Source organism: Mus caroli, unplaced genomic scaffold (assembly GCF_978045245.1).
Source record: "Mus caroli unplaced genomic scaffold, Mus_caroli_1 scaffold_20, whole genome shotgun sequence".
Classification (NCBI taxonomy): domain Eukaryota; kingdom Metazoa; phylum Chordata; class Mammalia; order Rodentia; family Muridae; genus Mus; species Mus caroli.
The window spans coordinates 31,681,557-31,695,919 of NW_028227275.1; the positions used below are offsets into that span (position 1 = coordinate 31,681,557).

A 14,363-nucleotide genomic window follows, 5' to 3' on the forward strand; every position below is an offset into this window, starting at 1 on the left:
GAACATAGATTTTTTTTTTCTTTTCTGTTCTGCCATTCTGAGAAAGGAGTAGGCTCTTGCTGAGAAATCCTTATTAAATACAGACTGTTTCTCAAACATTGTGGTGTTTCCTGCCCTTGGGGGGTGGGCGGGAAAGTATCTATTCTGCATGAGGATTGGAAATGTTCCCTTGGCTTTAGCCTTGTGGGTACCCGCAGGAGACTTCAGGAAGACAGTGCATACTACCAAAGTGTAGAAAGCAGTGTCTGGCACTTTCAGTATCTACTGATTTTTTTTTTTTCCAAATACCTACTTTGGTTAGTCTGGTGACTGTTGAAGACTAGAGCAGTTCCTGGGTTATATACAGGAAGAACACAAGGCCCAGAAATGTGTGTACAGGGACAATCTGAAAGGTCTAAAAGTCAAGAAGAGGGCTGAGGGGGAGCAGTCTGTGAGGGGAGGGGCTCACTTGAATGCTTCCACTAGTAGACAAGCCATGCGTAGCTGCCAGTGACCACAGTGGGATCCTCTCACAAGCCAGTTCGTTTTTATATAGCTAATAGAGTGTGATCTCTTCTGACGCACACATACATGTATCCCCACTGCCGTGACTTTGTTGTTCTGAGCATAAACACCACCTAAATAGCAGAACTGTTCGTACTTCCAAAAATCTGAATGTTTTTACACCTTCCATCAGTATGAGACATCGTCTAAATCAGTAGTTCTCTACTTTCCTAGTGCTGCAACCCTTTAATCCAGTTTCTCATGTCGTGGTGACCCCCAACCATAGAATTATTTTGTTGCTATTTCATAACTGCAACTTTGCTGCTGTTATGAATCATAGGGTAAATATTTGATGTGCAGGATATCTGATATACGACCTCTATGAAAAGGTCATTCGATCCCCCCCCCAGGGGTCATGACCCACAGGTTGAGAAACACTGGCCTAAGACCAAAGAAGAACATCCAAGTTTTTCTATTATAAATTTTCTGCCGGATTCTGCTATTGTGATTAAGCATTGACCGCTGCCACAAGTCTTAGATGCTGACTCAGCGCTGTCTGCCACATTCACTTCTGTCTAGACACATAAGGCAGGGATAACTTCAGTTAGAACAGCTTTCTCCAAACACATTTGGTGCCCATTACTGGAATTGCTTCAGTTACTATCCCCTGCATAACCTCCATTCTTCTGTGTCATTTTTTGTTCTTATTTTTTAATGAGAGACCTGTTCTGGCCAAGTCTCCTTTAAATAAAATAGCTCATGCATTGTGATTCCACTTATGAAATCTTTGGCAACACTAACCTCAGTTGACCATAACAGCATTTTCCTGGAAAGTTCAGCACTGACTAGAAAGAATCATGAGGGGAAATAGAACTGTCTGTGTCATGACAAAGATATGGCATACACCGGTGTCCTTGTTTGTCAAACTGCATGCCTAATATTTGTGCATTTCAAGGTGTATTATCTAAAATTATAATAACTATCACCATAATTTCCATTGTTATAATTGGATGAGTTGGAGACTATAGTGTGGTGTGTGTGTGTGTGTGTGTGTGTGTGTGTGTGTGTGTGTGTGTGTGTGGTGTGTGTTTGTGTGGGTAGGTGTGTGGTGTGTAGTGTGTGTGTGTGGTGGGAGGGTGTGGGTGTGTGTGTATGTATGGTGTGGGGTGTGTATGTATGTGTGTATGGTGTGTGTGTGGTGTGGGGTGTGTGTAGTGTGGGGTGTGCGTATATATATGTGTGTGTGTGTGTGGTGTGTGGAGTGTGTGTAGTGTGGGGTGTGTGTGTATGTGTGTGTGTGTAGTGTGTGTGTGTATGTGTGTGTGTGGTGTGAGGGTGTGTGTATGTGTGTGTGGTATGTGTGGGGATGTGGGGGTGTAGTGTGGGGGTGTGTATGTGTGTGTATGTGGTGGGGGAGTGTAGTGTGTGGTGTGTGTGTGTATGTGTGTGTGTGCGTGGTGTGTGTGTGTAGGGTGGGGTGTGTGTAGTGTGGGGTGTGTGTATGTGTGTGGGGTATGTGCAGTGTGGAATGTGTGTGTGTAGTGTGTGTATATGTATGTGTGGTGTGGGGAAGTGGGGGCTGTAGTGTGTGAGGGGTGTGTGTGTGTAATGTGTGTGTGCATGTATATGTGTATGTGGTGTGGTATGTGTGTGTGTGCATGTATATGTGTATGTGGTGTGGTGTGGTGTGTGTGTGTGTGTGTGTGTATGCTGTACTGTGTGTGTATATGCCTGTATGTAGAGAGAGAGGGGAAATTGTAGATACAGGTGAAATAAGAATGGTAGAATACCAGTCATGGAAAACCAGTACGTGGGTGTCTTTATGTGACATATATATTTTATATGTAATTAATAATCTTTATAATTAATAATCTTTAAAAACTAAGGTATTTCCTAAATCTGTCTGATTTGCAAACTTGATTTTTCTAGACTTCTGAAATTCCTTGCATTAGAAAACATAAATACCATAAGCATAATGTTGAGTGAAAAAACCAAAATATTCAGAGGGGTTCATTCAACATGGCAATGAGATTCTTGAAACAGAACCCGGGTCAAGGAGGTGACGTTACCAAGATGATGGAGTGGGAGGTAGAAATCTTCATCCCCCATCCCCCCAGGGGAAAAAAGCCAGTTATTTATAAAACAAAACACCCTTGAGAAGGCCCATTAAAATTCTGCAATACAGTGGAGCAGAATAAGATGGAGCATCTATGTCAATAGGCCAGTTGATGCTCGTCTGAGACATCCGGATGGCTAGGAACAAAAAGGAGAGGCTAGAGGCTCTGTAGCATCAGCGGTATACTGTAAGCTGTAAGGGGGAATCACTGTGTTCCCAGGAAGCTTGTTCTTCAAAGGATGCCACAGAATACTCAGCAGCCGTTCCTTCCTGGAAACCACAGAGACCTGACTGTATGTTCCCCACCTCTCCCAGCCTTTTGTACCCTGACCCCCACCCACGCTGCTCCAGAAATGCCCGCATTCTAGATCTATGCTCTTTGGCTCTATTGCCTGGCTCACATCTCAGACACCAGACTTACTCTTTGCTAACTTGTACTTGGACCCCCAGTGTGAACATCCTAAGCCTTGGATGCTAAGGTTCTCTTCAAGGTGGCCAGCACTGAACTCACCATCTGTCAGGTGACAGAAAACCTAAATAAGAAACAAGGAAGTTGAATTACACTTCCTAGCACACTGACGTAACATTTCCTCCGTCATCTGCTGAACACACACTCGTAACAACTGTTCAGGGGCCCTTCTGCATGGTGGAGCATGGGTTAAGTCTCGGAACACAGCACCAAAATTTTCAGAAGATTAAAGTCATATCAAATATCCTTTCTGACCACAGTAGTTGGAGCTAGAAAATAGTATTGATGAATCATGGAAAATTAACAAACCTATAGAAATTAAACAATATGTTCCCAACTGACAATTATATCTGAAAAAAATTTTTAAATGTTAAAGATTTAAATAAAAATACAATATTCCAAAATGTATTGGTGGTCACAAAAGTTTTGACAAGAGAGAAGGTTGTCATGGTACGTACTCAGTGATAAGTGGATATTAGCCCCAAATTTCAGAATATCCAAGGTTCAATTCACAGACCATATGAAGCCTAAGAAGAAGGATGGATGCTTCAGTGCTTTTTAGTAGGGTGAACAAAATACTCACAGGAGGAAATATGGAGACAAAGTGTGAAGCAGAGACTGAAGGAAAGACCATCCAGAGACTGCCCTACCTGGGGATCCATCCCATAAACAGCCACCAAACCAGGACGCTATTGTGAATGCTGATGGACCCCTGATATGGCTATCTCCTGAGAGGCTCTGCCAGAGCCTGACAAGTACAGAGGAAGAAGCTTACAACCATTGGACTGAACTAGGGGGTCCCTGATGGAGGAGTTGGAGAAGGAACTAAAGGAGCTAAGGGGGTTTGCAGCCCCATGGAGGGAGCAACAGTGTCAACTTGCCAGACCCCCTGGAACTTCCGGGGACTGGACCACCAACCAAAGAGTACACATGGAGGGACCCATGGCACTGGCCACATATGTGGCAGAAGATGGCCTTGTTGGACATCAGTGGGAGGAGAGGCCCTCGGACCTGAGGGTGTTCAATGTCCCAGTGGGAATGCAGGGGGTGGGGTGGGGGGTGGGGGAGCACCCTCATAGAGGCAGGGGCTTGGGGATGTGATAGGGGGCTTCCAAAGAGGATACCTGGAAAGGGGAAAACATTTGAAGTGTAAATAAAGAAAATATTGGGGAGGGAGAGAGAAGGAGGAGGAGGAGGAGGAGAAGTTGTAGTGGTCGTCATTTTGAATCATCTTCTAATTGAGTCACTTTGCTTGAGTGAGTGGTTCCCTACTTGGGTTATGGAGGTGACGAAACACCCACCCACTGGTGGTGAGCACTTAAGAGGGTCACACGGGAGTGGCAGGTGTGAAAAGATTGAATGGGTAAAACCCCTGTGTGAGACAGGCGTTGGCAGTATTGAGAGGGTGACATGAGTCCTGATTGCCAAGAGAGTATGTGATTGGCTTATTTGAATACTCCAGCAGGCTAGCAGAGAATTGAGGCTCACTCCTCTGGGACCAGCAAGAGTAATACTGCATTCTCTTCAGTAGGAAGGGTGTTTCACAGAGAGGGAGAGTAGCTTGTGGGCAGACCTTCAGAGGCCCTTCCAGCTTTAGCTGGTATCATGGCAGCACGTGAGATTCCTGGCCATTCATTTGAAGCTTTAAAACCAAGTCAACCCCATTGCTTCACCAGGAAGGAGAGTAAGCATTTGATATATGGGAGGACAGGACCACGATTGTTATGATGACTCTCTCTAGGGTTTACAAACCTGTGGAGAACTGTTGGTTCCATTTGCTCTGACACAGCCAAGAGAAAACATCTGTGGTTTCCAGGATTCTTAGTATAAAATATGTTTTTATTTAACTGAAATGGTCTTGTCCTTGCCCAAAGACTCTTGACCGAAGCCCAGTAAGTAGTTCTTTGGAAATAAAACACTCCCACTTCAGTGGCTAATCAATGCAGCCAAACAAAGGCTGGGTGGCTTGTCCCTTATCACCCACCTTAGAGCATTGAGGCTAATACTTATGAGGTTTTTGGTTGGCAGGTTTTATGTGTATGGCTAGCTATCGGTCAGTGGTCCTTGGTTCTACATAAGTGGTTCTCAATATGGCCCCTGAGAGGTTTTCTTATTATTTATTTATTTATGTACGTGAGTACACAGTAGGTGTCTTCAGACACACACCAGAAGAGTGTATCGGATCCCATTACAGATGATTGTGAGCCACATTGTGGTTGCTGAGAATTGAACTCAGGACCTCTGGAAGAGCAGTCAGTGTTCTTAACCACTCAGCCATCTCTCCAGCCTGACTCCACAGAGTTTATTTGTGAGATCTGAGAAGGGTATGTAGGAATTATATCATCAGAAGTATGGTATCTTGTCTGGGGTCCTAATTCTAGGCACCTGCCATCTTTCAATGGGCCTATTTCATTACTAGCAATAGAACTTAGTATGAGTCCCAGGTTCCATGAGAGGGCAGAGAGTGGATTGTGGTTGTGATGTTCCAAGAATGTCTGTGGTAATGGCCGAACTATGTAGCCAGAAATCAAACTGTGACACAGCGTCAGTGTCTGGTGTAACGTGAAAGCCACAGACCACAGAAAAGGGCACACTTCAGTGGCCAACTGGTTTTTTAAACAATCAGCTAGAGAGATGGCTCAGGAGTTAAGAAAACTTGTTCTTCCCGAGGACCCACATTCCATTCCCAGCACCCAGATGCCAGCTCACAATCACTCTTAAGTCCAATTCTACAGGTATTAAACATACCCTCTTCTCATGTGCTCGGGCGTCAAGCATGCACAGACACATGTTTGAGCAAAAATACTCATGCATGTAAAATAAAATAAGTAATCTAAAAACCAAACCCAAGCCAAATGCCTATTTGAAGTCTGAAGCGCGAGTCCTGGAGCCTTGGGTGTGGCTGGGGCACTGCCGAGCTTCCCCAAGCCCATGTGCTACTATCTGAGTACACTAATAAGCAATGAGAAGTGGCTCTCTCTCTCTCTCTGTTACTCTCTTAACTGAGAAATTCCCAATAGTTTCCTAGCGAGAAGACCTTGGAGATCAATTTTTCACTGTTACTTTTCATTCTCGGTAAGGCAGCAGGTAGGGAACACTGGAGGAGTGATTGCAGGGATGGCTGGGAACTAGAGAGTTACCGCCATGTTTTACCCAGAATCCTTGGAAATGCGCATCTTCACTTTATTCTTCAAGCCCTGAGTTGCAATAAAATGGTAGAGTACAAGGCAACCAACAGAGGTGTAGGGGCACACGGATCATCACTGGCCCCAGGAACAGACTGCCCGCAGTTGGCAGAGTGGAGAACTGTAAGAACTGGTCAGGAAACACAAAGCTACAGGAAGTTACTGGTGGCCAGCTTTAAAAGGGTCTTTTAAAAACTGAGTGTCCCATGGCTTTGTGAGCCACTGGCCATGCCTGACTGTCTGTCATGGCAGTCAGGAGCTAGCGCAGGTAGGAAACCATGAGCAGAGGAATTCAATAATAGGCTGTGGGAACTCAGAGGCGCTTGACCATCTGACATAGGCAGGACCTGTGCTCTTTGAAATGGCGATGTCAACCCAGAAGAACCTGGGCAATGGGACACAGATGACATCTGGATATAGAAGCAGCCCTGCACACCCAGCCCTTCCTATATCCGCCTTTCCTTTCCAAATGAAGAACTTCAGACAGAGGTCCCACCCTCAGAATACACACTTATAAGACTGGGTTTTACATGCTGTCCTGGGCATATATCCAGAAGATGTTCCAACTGGTAAGAAGGACACATGTTCCACTATGTTCATAGCAGCCTTATTTATAATAGCCAGAAGCTGGAAAGAACCCAGATGTCCCTGGGATACATATCCAGAAGTGAGTTAGCTTCATTCTTCATCCCCAAATCTCAGTGTAATAAGACTTAGAAATCAGGATTAGTTTTATATACCATCACACTTTTAGCTGGTTTGGTTACTTCTATACTATTTCTCACCAAGTAGCCTGTAAGATTGTAAAAACAAAACAAAACAAAACAAACAAACAACCCCCCAAAACCAAAACTAGATGTGTATGTAGAAACCTAGAGTGTGGGGAGGGATGGACAGAGGAAGGCTGCGTCTGCCTGGTACATGCTGTACACATGAACTGAAATGTCACACTGAGCCATAAGAATACATAAAATTAATATGCTGTCAAAATAAAAAGAAAAATATTTATTTCAGGAACTAACAAGATGCAGGCTAAGTGGACTATATATATATATATATATATATATATATATATATATATATATATATGAAGGTGCAATGACCTTAGAAATAAATAACTCAGCAAATTGCCCAAAGCAACAATATGTTGTCCACAGGAAATTCCCTTCACCAGTAGGCACACACTGAGCAGAGATAATAAAGCATTCCACACTAATGAAAAGCAGTGGCAGACAGGAGCACCTACACTTGCACAGGGTAAAAGTCACTCTGAGATAAACTGCAAAAGGAGACAGAAAGCGATCCATCCAGCAAGAGGACATAGCAATTACAGATGAACATTGACCCATGCTATAATGCAATTTATAAAACACTATAAAACATTAGAGACGAAGGGGAGAACATCTCCAGCGCAGTCAGAGTCGGGGCTTGAGCATCCTTTCAACAGGGGACAGACATGTAGATGCCAAGAAACACCGGAACTAACCCACACTGATGACACTAGTGGAACTTTTCAACCCAACAGCTGCCGAGGGCACACGCCTTTCATGCACACGCCCGCGTTCTCTACAATAGAGCACAGCAAAGCAAAAGAGCACACTTTAGAACATCAAAATCATACCACGTGTATCTTTCTGGTCATAAGGAATAAAGCTAGAGATTGAGAATAAAAGGAACATCAGAAATTGTATTAACCTACACAGACTGAGCAACTGATACCGAGTAAATACTAAGTCAGTAAAGAAATAACAAAGGAAATCAAAATTGCTTTCAGTCTTGTCTATAGACTCCTACCACAATTAATGATTTAAAAAATTATACTATATTAGTCTGATGATTGGTCAAAAAACCATAATGTAGCTCTCTTTTCTTGTATCTCTTTAATCAATTTATGTAAAAGAATAACTGAGCCTAAAAGAAGAAAATTCTTAAAACTTGCAGAAATGAAAACAACACAAGAAAGGTTAAGGAATTTTTAAAAAGTCAGTAGCCAGCTGGAGAGATGGCTCAGCGGTTGGGAGCGCTGACTGCTCTTCCAAAGGTCCTGAGTTCAATTCCCAGCAGCCACATAGCCATCTGTGGTGGTATCAGATGCCCTCTTCTGGTGTTTCTGAGGACAGCAACAGTGTGCTCACATAAAATGGATAAATAAATCTTTTTAAAAAATAAGTAAATAAAAGTCAGTAGCAAGGGGAAATTTATAGCAATAAGAAAAATGATGAAATTTCAAGTAACAGCCAAATTGTGTATTTCAAAGACCAAAAGGCAAGGGCAGGTCAAATCCAAAATAACAAATTCAAAAAGTAACAATATCAAAAAGTAAGTAGAGACTAAATTATAATTGAAATGAGGAGCTGGCTCTGGAGAAGATGGACAAAACTGAGAAACTTTTAGTTAGAACAACTGAGGCAAAATAAAGGAGAAGATGCAACTGACTAAAATTACAGGCAAAGATCAAGGCCAAATAACTCATGACGATGTTTGTTTGTTTTTTTGTTTTTTTTTTTTTTTAGGGTTTTTTAGGGTTTTTTACTAAGACATCATCCGGTTAGAGTCAAGAATGTTTGCTTAATTTCCAGTGTTTTTTTGTTTGTTTGTTTGTTTGTTTGTTTGTTTGTTTTTTATGTATTGTAGAGTTTTGGGTCTTTAGTCTGGTCATAACTCACAGCTGAGGTACCACAACTGAGGAGACTTTGGTTTTGGTTTTTAAATTATGTTTGCTACAAAATACTATAGTTGCTTCATTGAGGACAACGTTAAAAGAAAGGAAGGAAAGGAAAGGAAAGGAAAGGAAAGGAAAGGAAAGGAAAGGAAAGGAAAGGAAAGGAAAGGAAAGGAAAGGAAAGGAAAGGAAAGAAAGTGAGAGAGAGAGAGAGAGAGAGAGAGAGAGAGAGAGAGAGAGAGAAATGAAGAAAACTAAAAGGACCTTATATGCTATGGACAGTCTAATAAATCAAATTCGTTTAAAAAATTGAAAAGAAAAAAATGGATAAATTTCTAGATATAGATAACTTATCAAGATTGAACCATGAGGACATAGACAACCAGAAGAGACTAAGTCAAGTATGGAGAATGTGTAACCAAGTCTCCCAACAAAAAAAAAAGTCCAGCCCCAGATGGCCCTGTGGCTGAATCTTACCAGATTCTCAAAGCATTCCAAAGAATCAGTTTATTCTCTCAGTTCAGCATTGCCCCATACCAAAAGGAAACAGAGACACAGCACACAAAACTATAAACCAACATCATTGATAGACATAGATACAAAGCCACTCAACGAAATATTAAACCATCAAAAAGATCATTCATGGTGATGAAGGTGGATGAGTCCGAGAGAGGCAAGGATAGTTTACCATATGCAAATCAATAAATGTAATATATCATCAGAATGAATTGCAAAAGTCGTAAAAGTTATCTCCATATAAGCAGGTAAACCTTTGGATAGAATTCAACACTGTATCATTATTTAAAGCAAGTTACAGAAAGAAAGTTGCTACCTGATATAATCAAGAGTATACAACAAGCCACAGCCTGGAATCATGTCGGATGCGGAGAATCTGAAAGCATTTCCTCTGATACTTAGAACAAGACAAGGACATTGGCTCTTACTGCTCTCGGTCCCCATAGTCTTAAAGACTTTAGGATGAACCATAAGGCAACGAGGTGCACAGAAAACAAGTAGCCAGGAAGGAAGTCAAAGGTGCAGATACAAGCCGGGCGTGGTGGCGCACGCCTTTAATCTCAGCACTCGGGAGGCAGAGGCAGGCGGATTTCTGAGTTCCAGGCCAGCCTGGTCTACAAAGTGAGTGCCAGGACAGCCAGGGCTACACAGAGAAACCCTGTCTCGAAAAACCAAAAAAAAAAAAAAAAAAAAAAAAGGTGCAGATACTATGACTCTATCTATTAAAACCAACAAACAAACAAACCACACTCCATTATGACCAACAGAAGAATATCCACTGTAGGATCTAAAACTAACCTACAAATCTCAATAGGATCTTAAAACAACCGTCCTGAATTTGCTTAAGAGAAATCACAAAACTAACCAGGTTCACGTCAGCAAAAGCAAACAAAAACAAAACAAAAAACACATTCCAGGTGAAAAGTCAGTTTCCCTCTTAACAGTTTACCCTCCTCCCGTTATGTCTTCTATGGCCGGACCTACCAGCAATTGCAGCTATAACCTTAGTGGGGTTAGAAGGTAACATGACCAACATTCACGCTGGGAAGCCTTTGCTTGTAAGAAGATAGGTGGGTCTCTATGGCTGATGTGACTTAGTCCAGGGGCCATGCCTTATTCTGTAATTAAGGAAAAACTTCAAATCCAAAGTAATTTTGGGATATAAGGTGGTTTGGGGGCAAGAATAGAGAAGACAGAAGGGTGGTGTGATGAAGGAAAGGTGGGTAAGGGGAATGAGACCCAAGAAGACAATACCAGGCAGGCGAGGGTGGGAAGTGGGTGGAGCTGGAACCATCAACACTGGTGCTGAGAGCTCCCAAGGGATATAAAAGCCGGATTGAGCACTACGGAAGCAGCAGGAGCCCAGTCCCGCCAAGGCTGAGCCGCCCAGAAGCAGCCCAGACCGGAATGTCCAGCAGATTTTTGCTCCAGCTCTTGGGGTTCTGGCTATTGCTGAGCCAGCCTTGCAGGACGCGAGTCTCGGAGGAGTGGATGGACGGATTCATTCGGATGTGCGGCCGTGAATATGCCCGTGAATTGATCAAAATCTGCGGGGCCTCCGTGGGAAGATTGGCTTTGAGCCAGGAGGAGCCAGCTCTGCTTGCCAGGCAAGCCACTGGTGAGCGACTTCTCATCTCACCCCTTCTTCTCATGCTTCCCATTGGCTGACCACCAATTGGAAAGGCCCCCTGCCTCCCCCCCCGGGGCGGGGGAGGTTTGTGATCCCCAGCCTCAGGTTTGACGTGAGAGTTTCAGTGAAAACCTATCAGAGGGAATTAGATATGCTGCAGCCAAGGGCTTCATTCATACTAGGAATGGAGCTAGGACCTAACGGGAGCCAAAATCTGGGCTGTGGAGTATGCCCGGGCGGACTACTGCTCCCTGATTTTAAGGCACATCACCTAGGGAGCCTTGCTGTGCATCTTTTTTTTTTTTTAATTGGGCTTGCAGTTTAATTGAGAGGTTGAGGGAATGTAAGAAAATCAATAAGGGCTAGCACGAAGACTATCATGACCGAAAACTCATTAGTGTCATAAAAATAATATTTGAATCCAAAATCCAGTAATTAAAAAGTGTATACCTGTATGAGTTCAGTTAGATTAAAATGTTACATTTGTGTCTATTGTCTACAAACCAAACATTCGAATTTCAAAAATAGTTTTAAATAAGGAATTTCAAGGCACAAAAGCTTGTAAGTTAACTCTGACCCCCGACTACTGCTACCCTTTGCTTACTGGTTTTAAGTGCATGGCCTTTGCTTATTGGTTTTAAGTACATTAACTTAGCTTGGCAGCCGATGAAACTCTGACTGGACAAAATCTTAGAGCAAGGAGGGATTGGTAAACTGAGTTAAAGTTAGAATGTCTTCCTGAAGAAAAAAGCCAGGACTTCTGATAGACACAAAATGGTACAGCATGCCACCTGCCGTCGCTGGTTTAGACTTGGAATGAACAGGTGTGACAGTGCCATCACTTTCCATGCCAAATTCCAACGGCTGAAGTTGGTTGTTGGCTAAAAGGACAACGGGACCCTTCGGAAGGATATTTATCCCAGAGCACCCCAGTATAGGGGAACGGTTTGGCTTTCTCTGGAGGGTAAGCCTCCAAGGCTAACCTGGTATCTCCCTTCCACACTTAGGCTGTGCCTTTTGGATTCCTTGGTTTTATTCTTTCCAGAGGAGTGACTGATTGGTAAGCTGACACGCTGTTCTGCTGTACATGAAGAACAGCATCAAGAACTGAGCTATTGCACTATAATTTAAACTTGATTGGCATTGCCAGTTTTGTTTTGTTTTTTGTCTGCTAACACTCTAAATTTGTGCATTTGGAATAGGTAAGAGCAGGGGGGAGGTTTGAGTTACTATAAAGGGTTTTGTAAGCAGAAAAAAAAATTTTTCCTCTAAATCTCCTAACTGACATTGCTGGTGGAAACAGTCCGTGAATGTTGAACTGTAAATGTGTACAAAGAAGGAAGGGGTCACTTGGTTCTAGAGGGTTTCCCACAACACGGGAGCAAACACCACACTCAGCACTTTGCTCCAGGCACCATTGGGAAACACACAGTTTGGGAAGCGTTCTTTTTGGCTGTTTCTGTCTTGAGTATACAATACCACTGACTTGGAGCAGACACTCTAGGGAAGAAAGATTGCTCCGTAAGTGTTCAGAGACATCCTTCCTTCTCTGGTCAGAGCTGAACTGCTGGAAACATCTGTCTTTTAAACTTTATCCTACAGCAGTAACTTGACACTCTGGGACTCCTAAAATCATGGAAAGAGTTTTCAAGGACTACTTTTTCATGGCTCAAAGGCAATGAAGAAAATTACTCAGGTTAGAAAACATGTGAATGAGTTGGTTTTGTTTTATTTTATGTTACTTTATTTTATTTTATTTTTTGAGATGGGAATCTTTCTAACATAGTCCTGGCTAATCTGGAATTCTGTAAATCTGCTGGCTTTGAACTCATGGAGGTCCACTGGCCTCTGCTTTCCAAATGCTAGGATTAAAGGTGTGTGGCACCACATTGGGCTAGAAAACATGAAAAATAGTGTTGTTGATAGCCAGCGTGATTGCAGAGAAATAAGAGCTTAGTGACAAAGGGTGAAAATTACAGTGATAAAAGCAAGAGGAGGACACTTGCAGAAAGAAGCCATATGGGGTAAACAGAGCCTTGGTAAGATCGTAGCAGTCTGAACTGCCCAGCCAGCAAAACCACTGAGATTTTCAATACTCTCTGACCCTGTTTCCGTGTTTAATTATATTCAGGCAAAATGCTTTTCTCTATACAGATGTCTTTTGTTTCCCAAATGCACCTTGACATGAAAATTGCCTACCCCACTCACTTTTCTTTTTTAAACTTAACAGAAGTTATGCCATCCTTCATCAACAAAGATGCAGAGCCTTTCGATATGACGCTGAAATGCCTTCCAAATTTGTCTGAAGAGCCCAAGGCAGTACTGTCTGAGGCTCGGGCCTCGTTCCCAGAGCTACAACATTCACCTGTGTTGAGCGATTCTGTTGTTAGCTTGGAAGGCTTTAAGAAAACTCTCCATGATAAACTGGGTGAAGCAGAAGACGGCAGTCCTCCAGGGCTTAAATACTTACAATCAGATACCCATTCACGGAAAAAGAGGGAGTCTGGTGGATTGCTGAGCCAGCAATGTTGCCACGTCGGTTGTAGCAGAAGATCTATTGCTAAGCTCTATTGCTGATACGGAGCTAATTGTGTGCCACCAGTCCAGTGTTCACATGCATTCTTGCTACCTGGTTGATGGCCTTTTTCTGTTCCCTTTTCTTATTTATTAGGATTTGAGAAACCATAATTTACATATGGATTTGTCCTTTGATATAAAAGAAATGTTCTTTGAATTATTGTAGTTCTGTTAATAATATTTGTATGCAAAACTCATTTTGTCCTTTTAATGGTCTTATTGCTTCTGAATTATATTAATTTAAAATGATTATACATCCTTACCACTGCATGCATACAATGCTAATACAATGCTCTCTTCAGAAATCCTGTGGGCTCTTCTGGCCTCTGCAGGCACCACACATGCTCGTGGCAGGCAACATAAACCCAGGCAGAACAGCCATACTCGTAAAATTAAAAAGTAATAATTAAATAAAATACATTTAAATAACAATTTAATAAATCTCTTAAACTGTGCTAATAATAAATACTACTTAAATGTTTTTCTTCGCATAAAAGATTCACATTAAGACTCAATTTAGGAGATACTAGGTTATAAATATAAACAAAAGATGACTCCATTGCCTAATGAGCTTTTTAAAAAGGATTTTAAACATTAAACAGTGCAGCATTAAACTAGGATGATGACAGAGGTAGGGAAACAGTAAAGAGAAAACAAATTCTCATTTATTCACTTATGCATTAATTTACCAAATATTATATATTACCAGCACTTAATTTATTATT

The 14,363-nt window shown here is 42.3% G+C and overlaps 1 protein-coding gene across 1 annotated transcript; it reads left to right on the plus strand.

The window, feature by feature from the left end:
* The first annotated feature begins 10,792 nt into the window (after positions 1-10,792).
* Positions 10,793-13,705, plus strand: LOC110286059 (prorelaxin 1). The gene is made up of 2 exons (XM_021152519.2): positions 10,793-11,049; positions 13,292-13,705. Exons 1-2 carry the CDS (start codon positions 10,839-10,841, stop codon positions 13,636-13,638), a joined length of 558 nt encoding a protein of 185 aa, XP_021008178.1. The 5' UTR covers positions 10,793-10,838; the 3' UTR covers positions 13,639-13,705.
* The last annotated feature ends 658 nt before the right edge of the window (positions 13,706-14,363 follow it).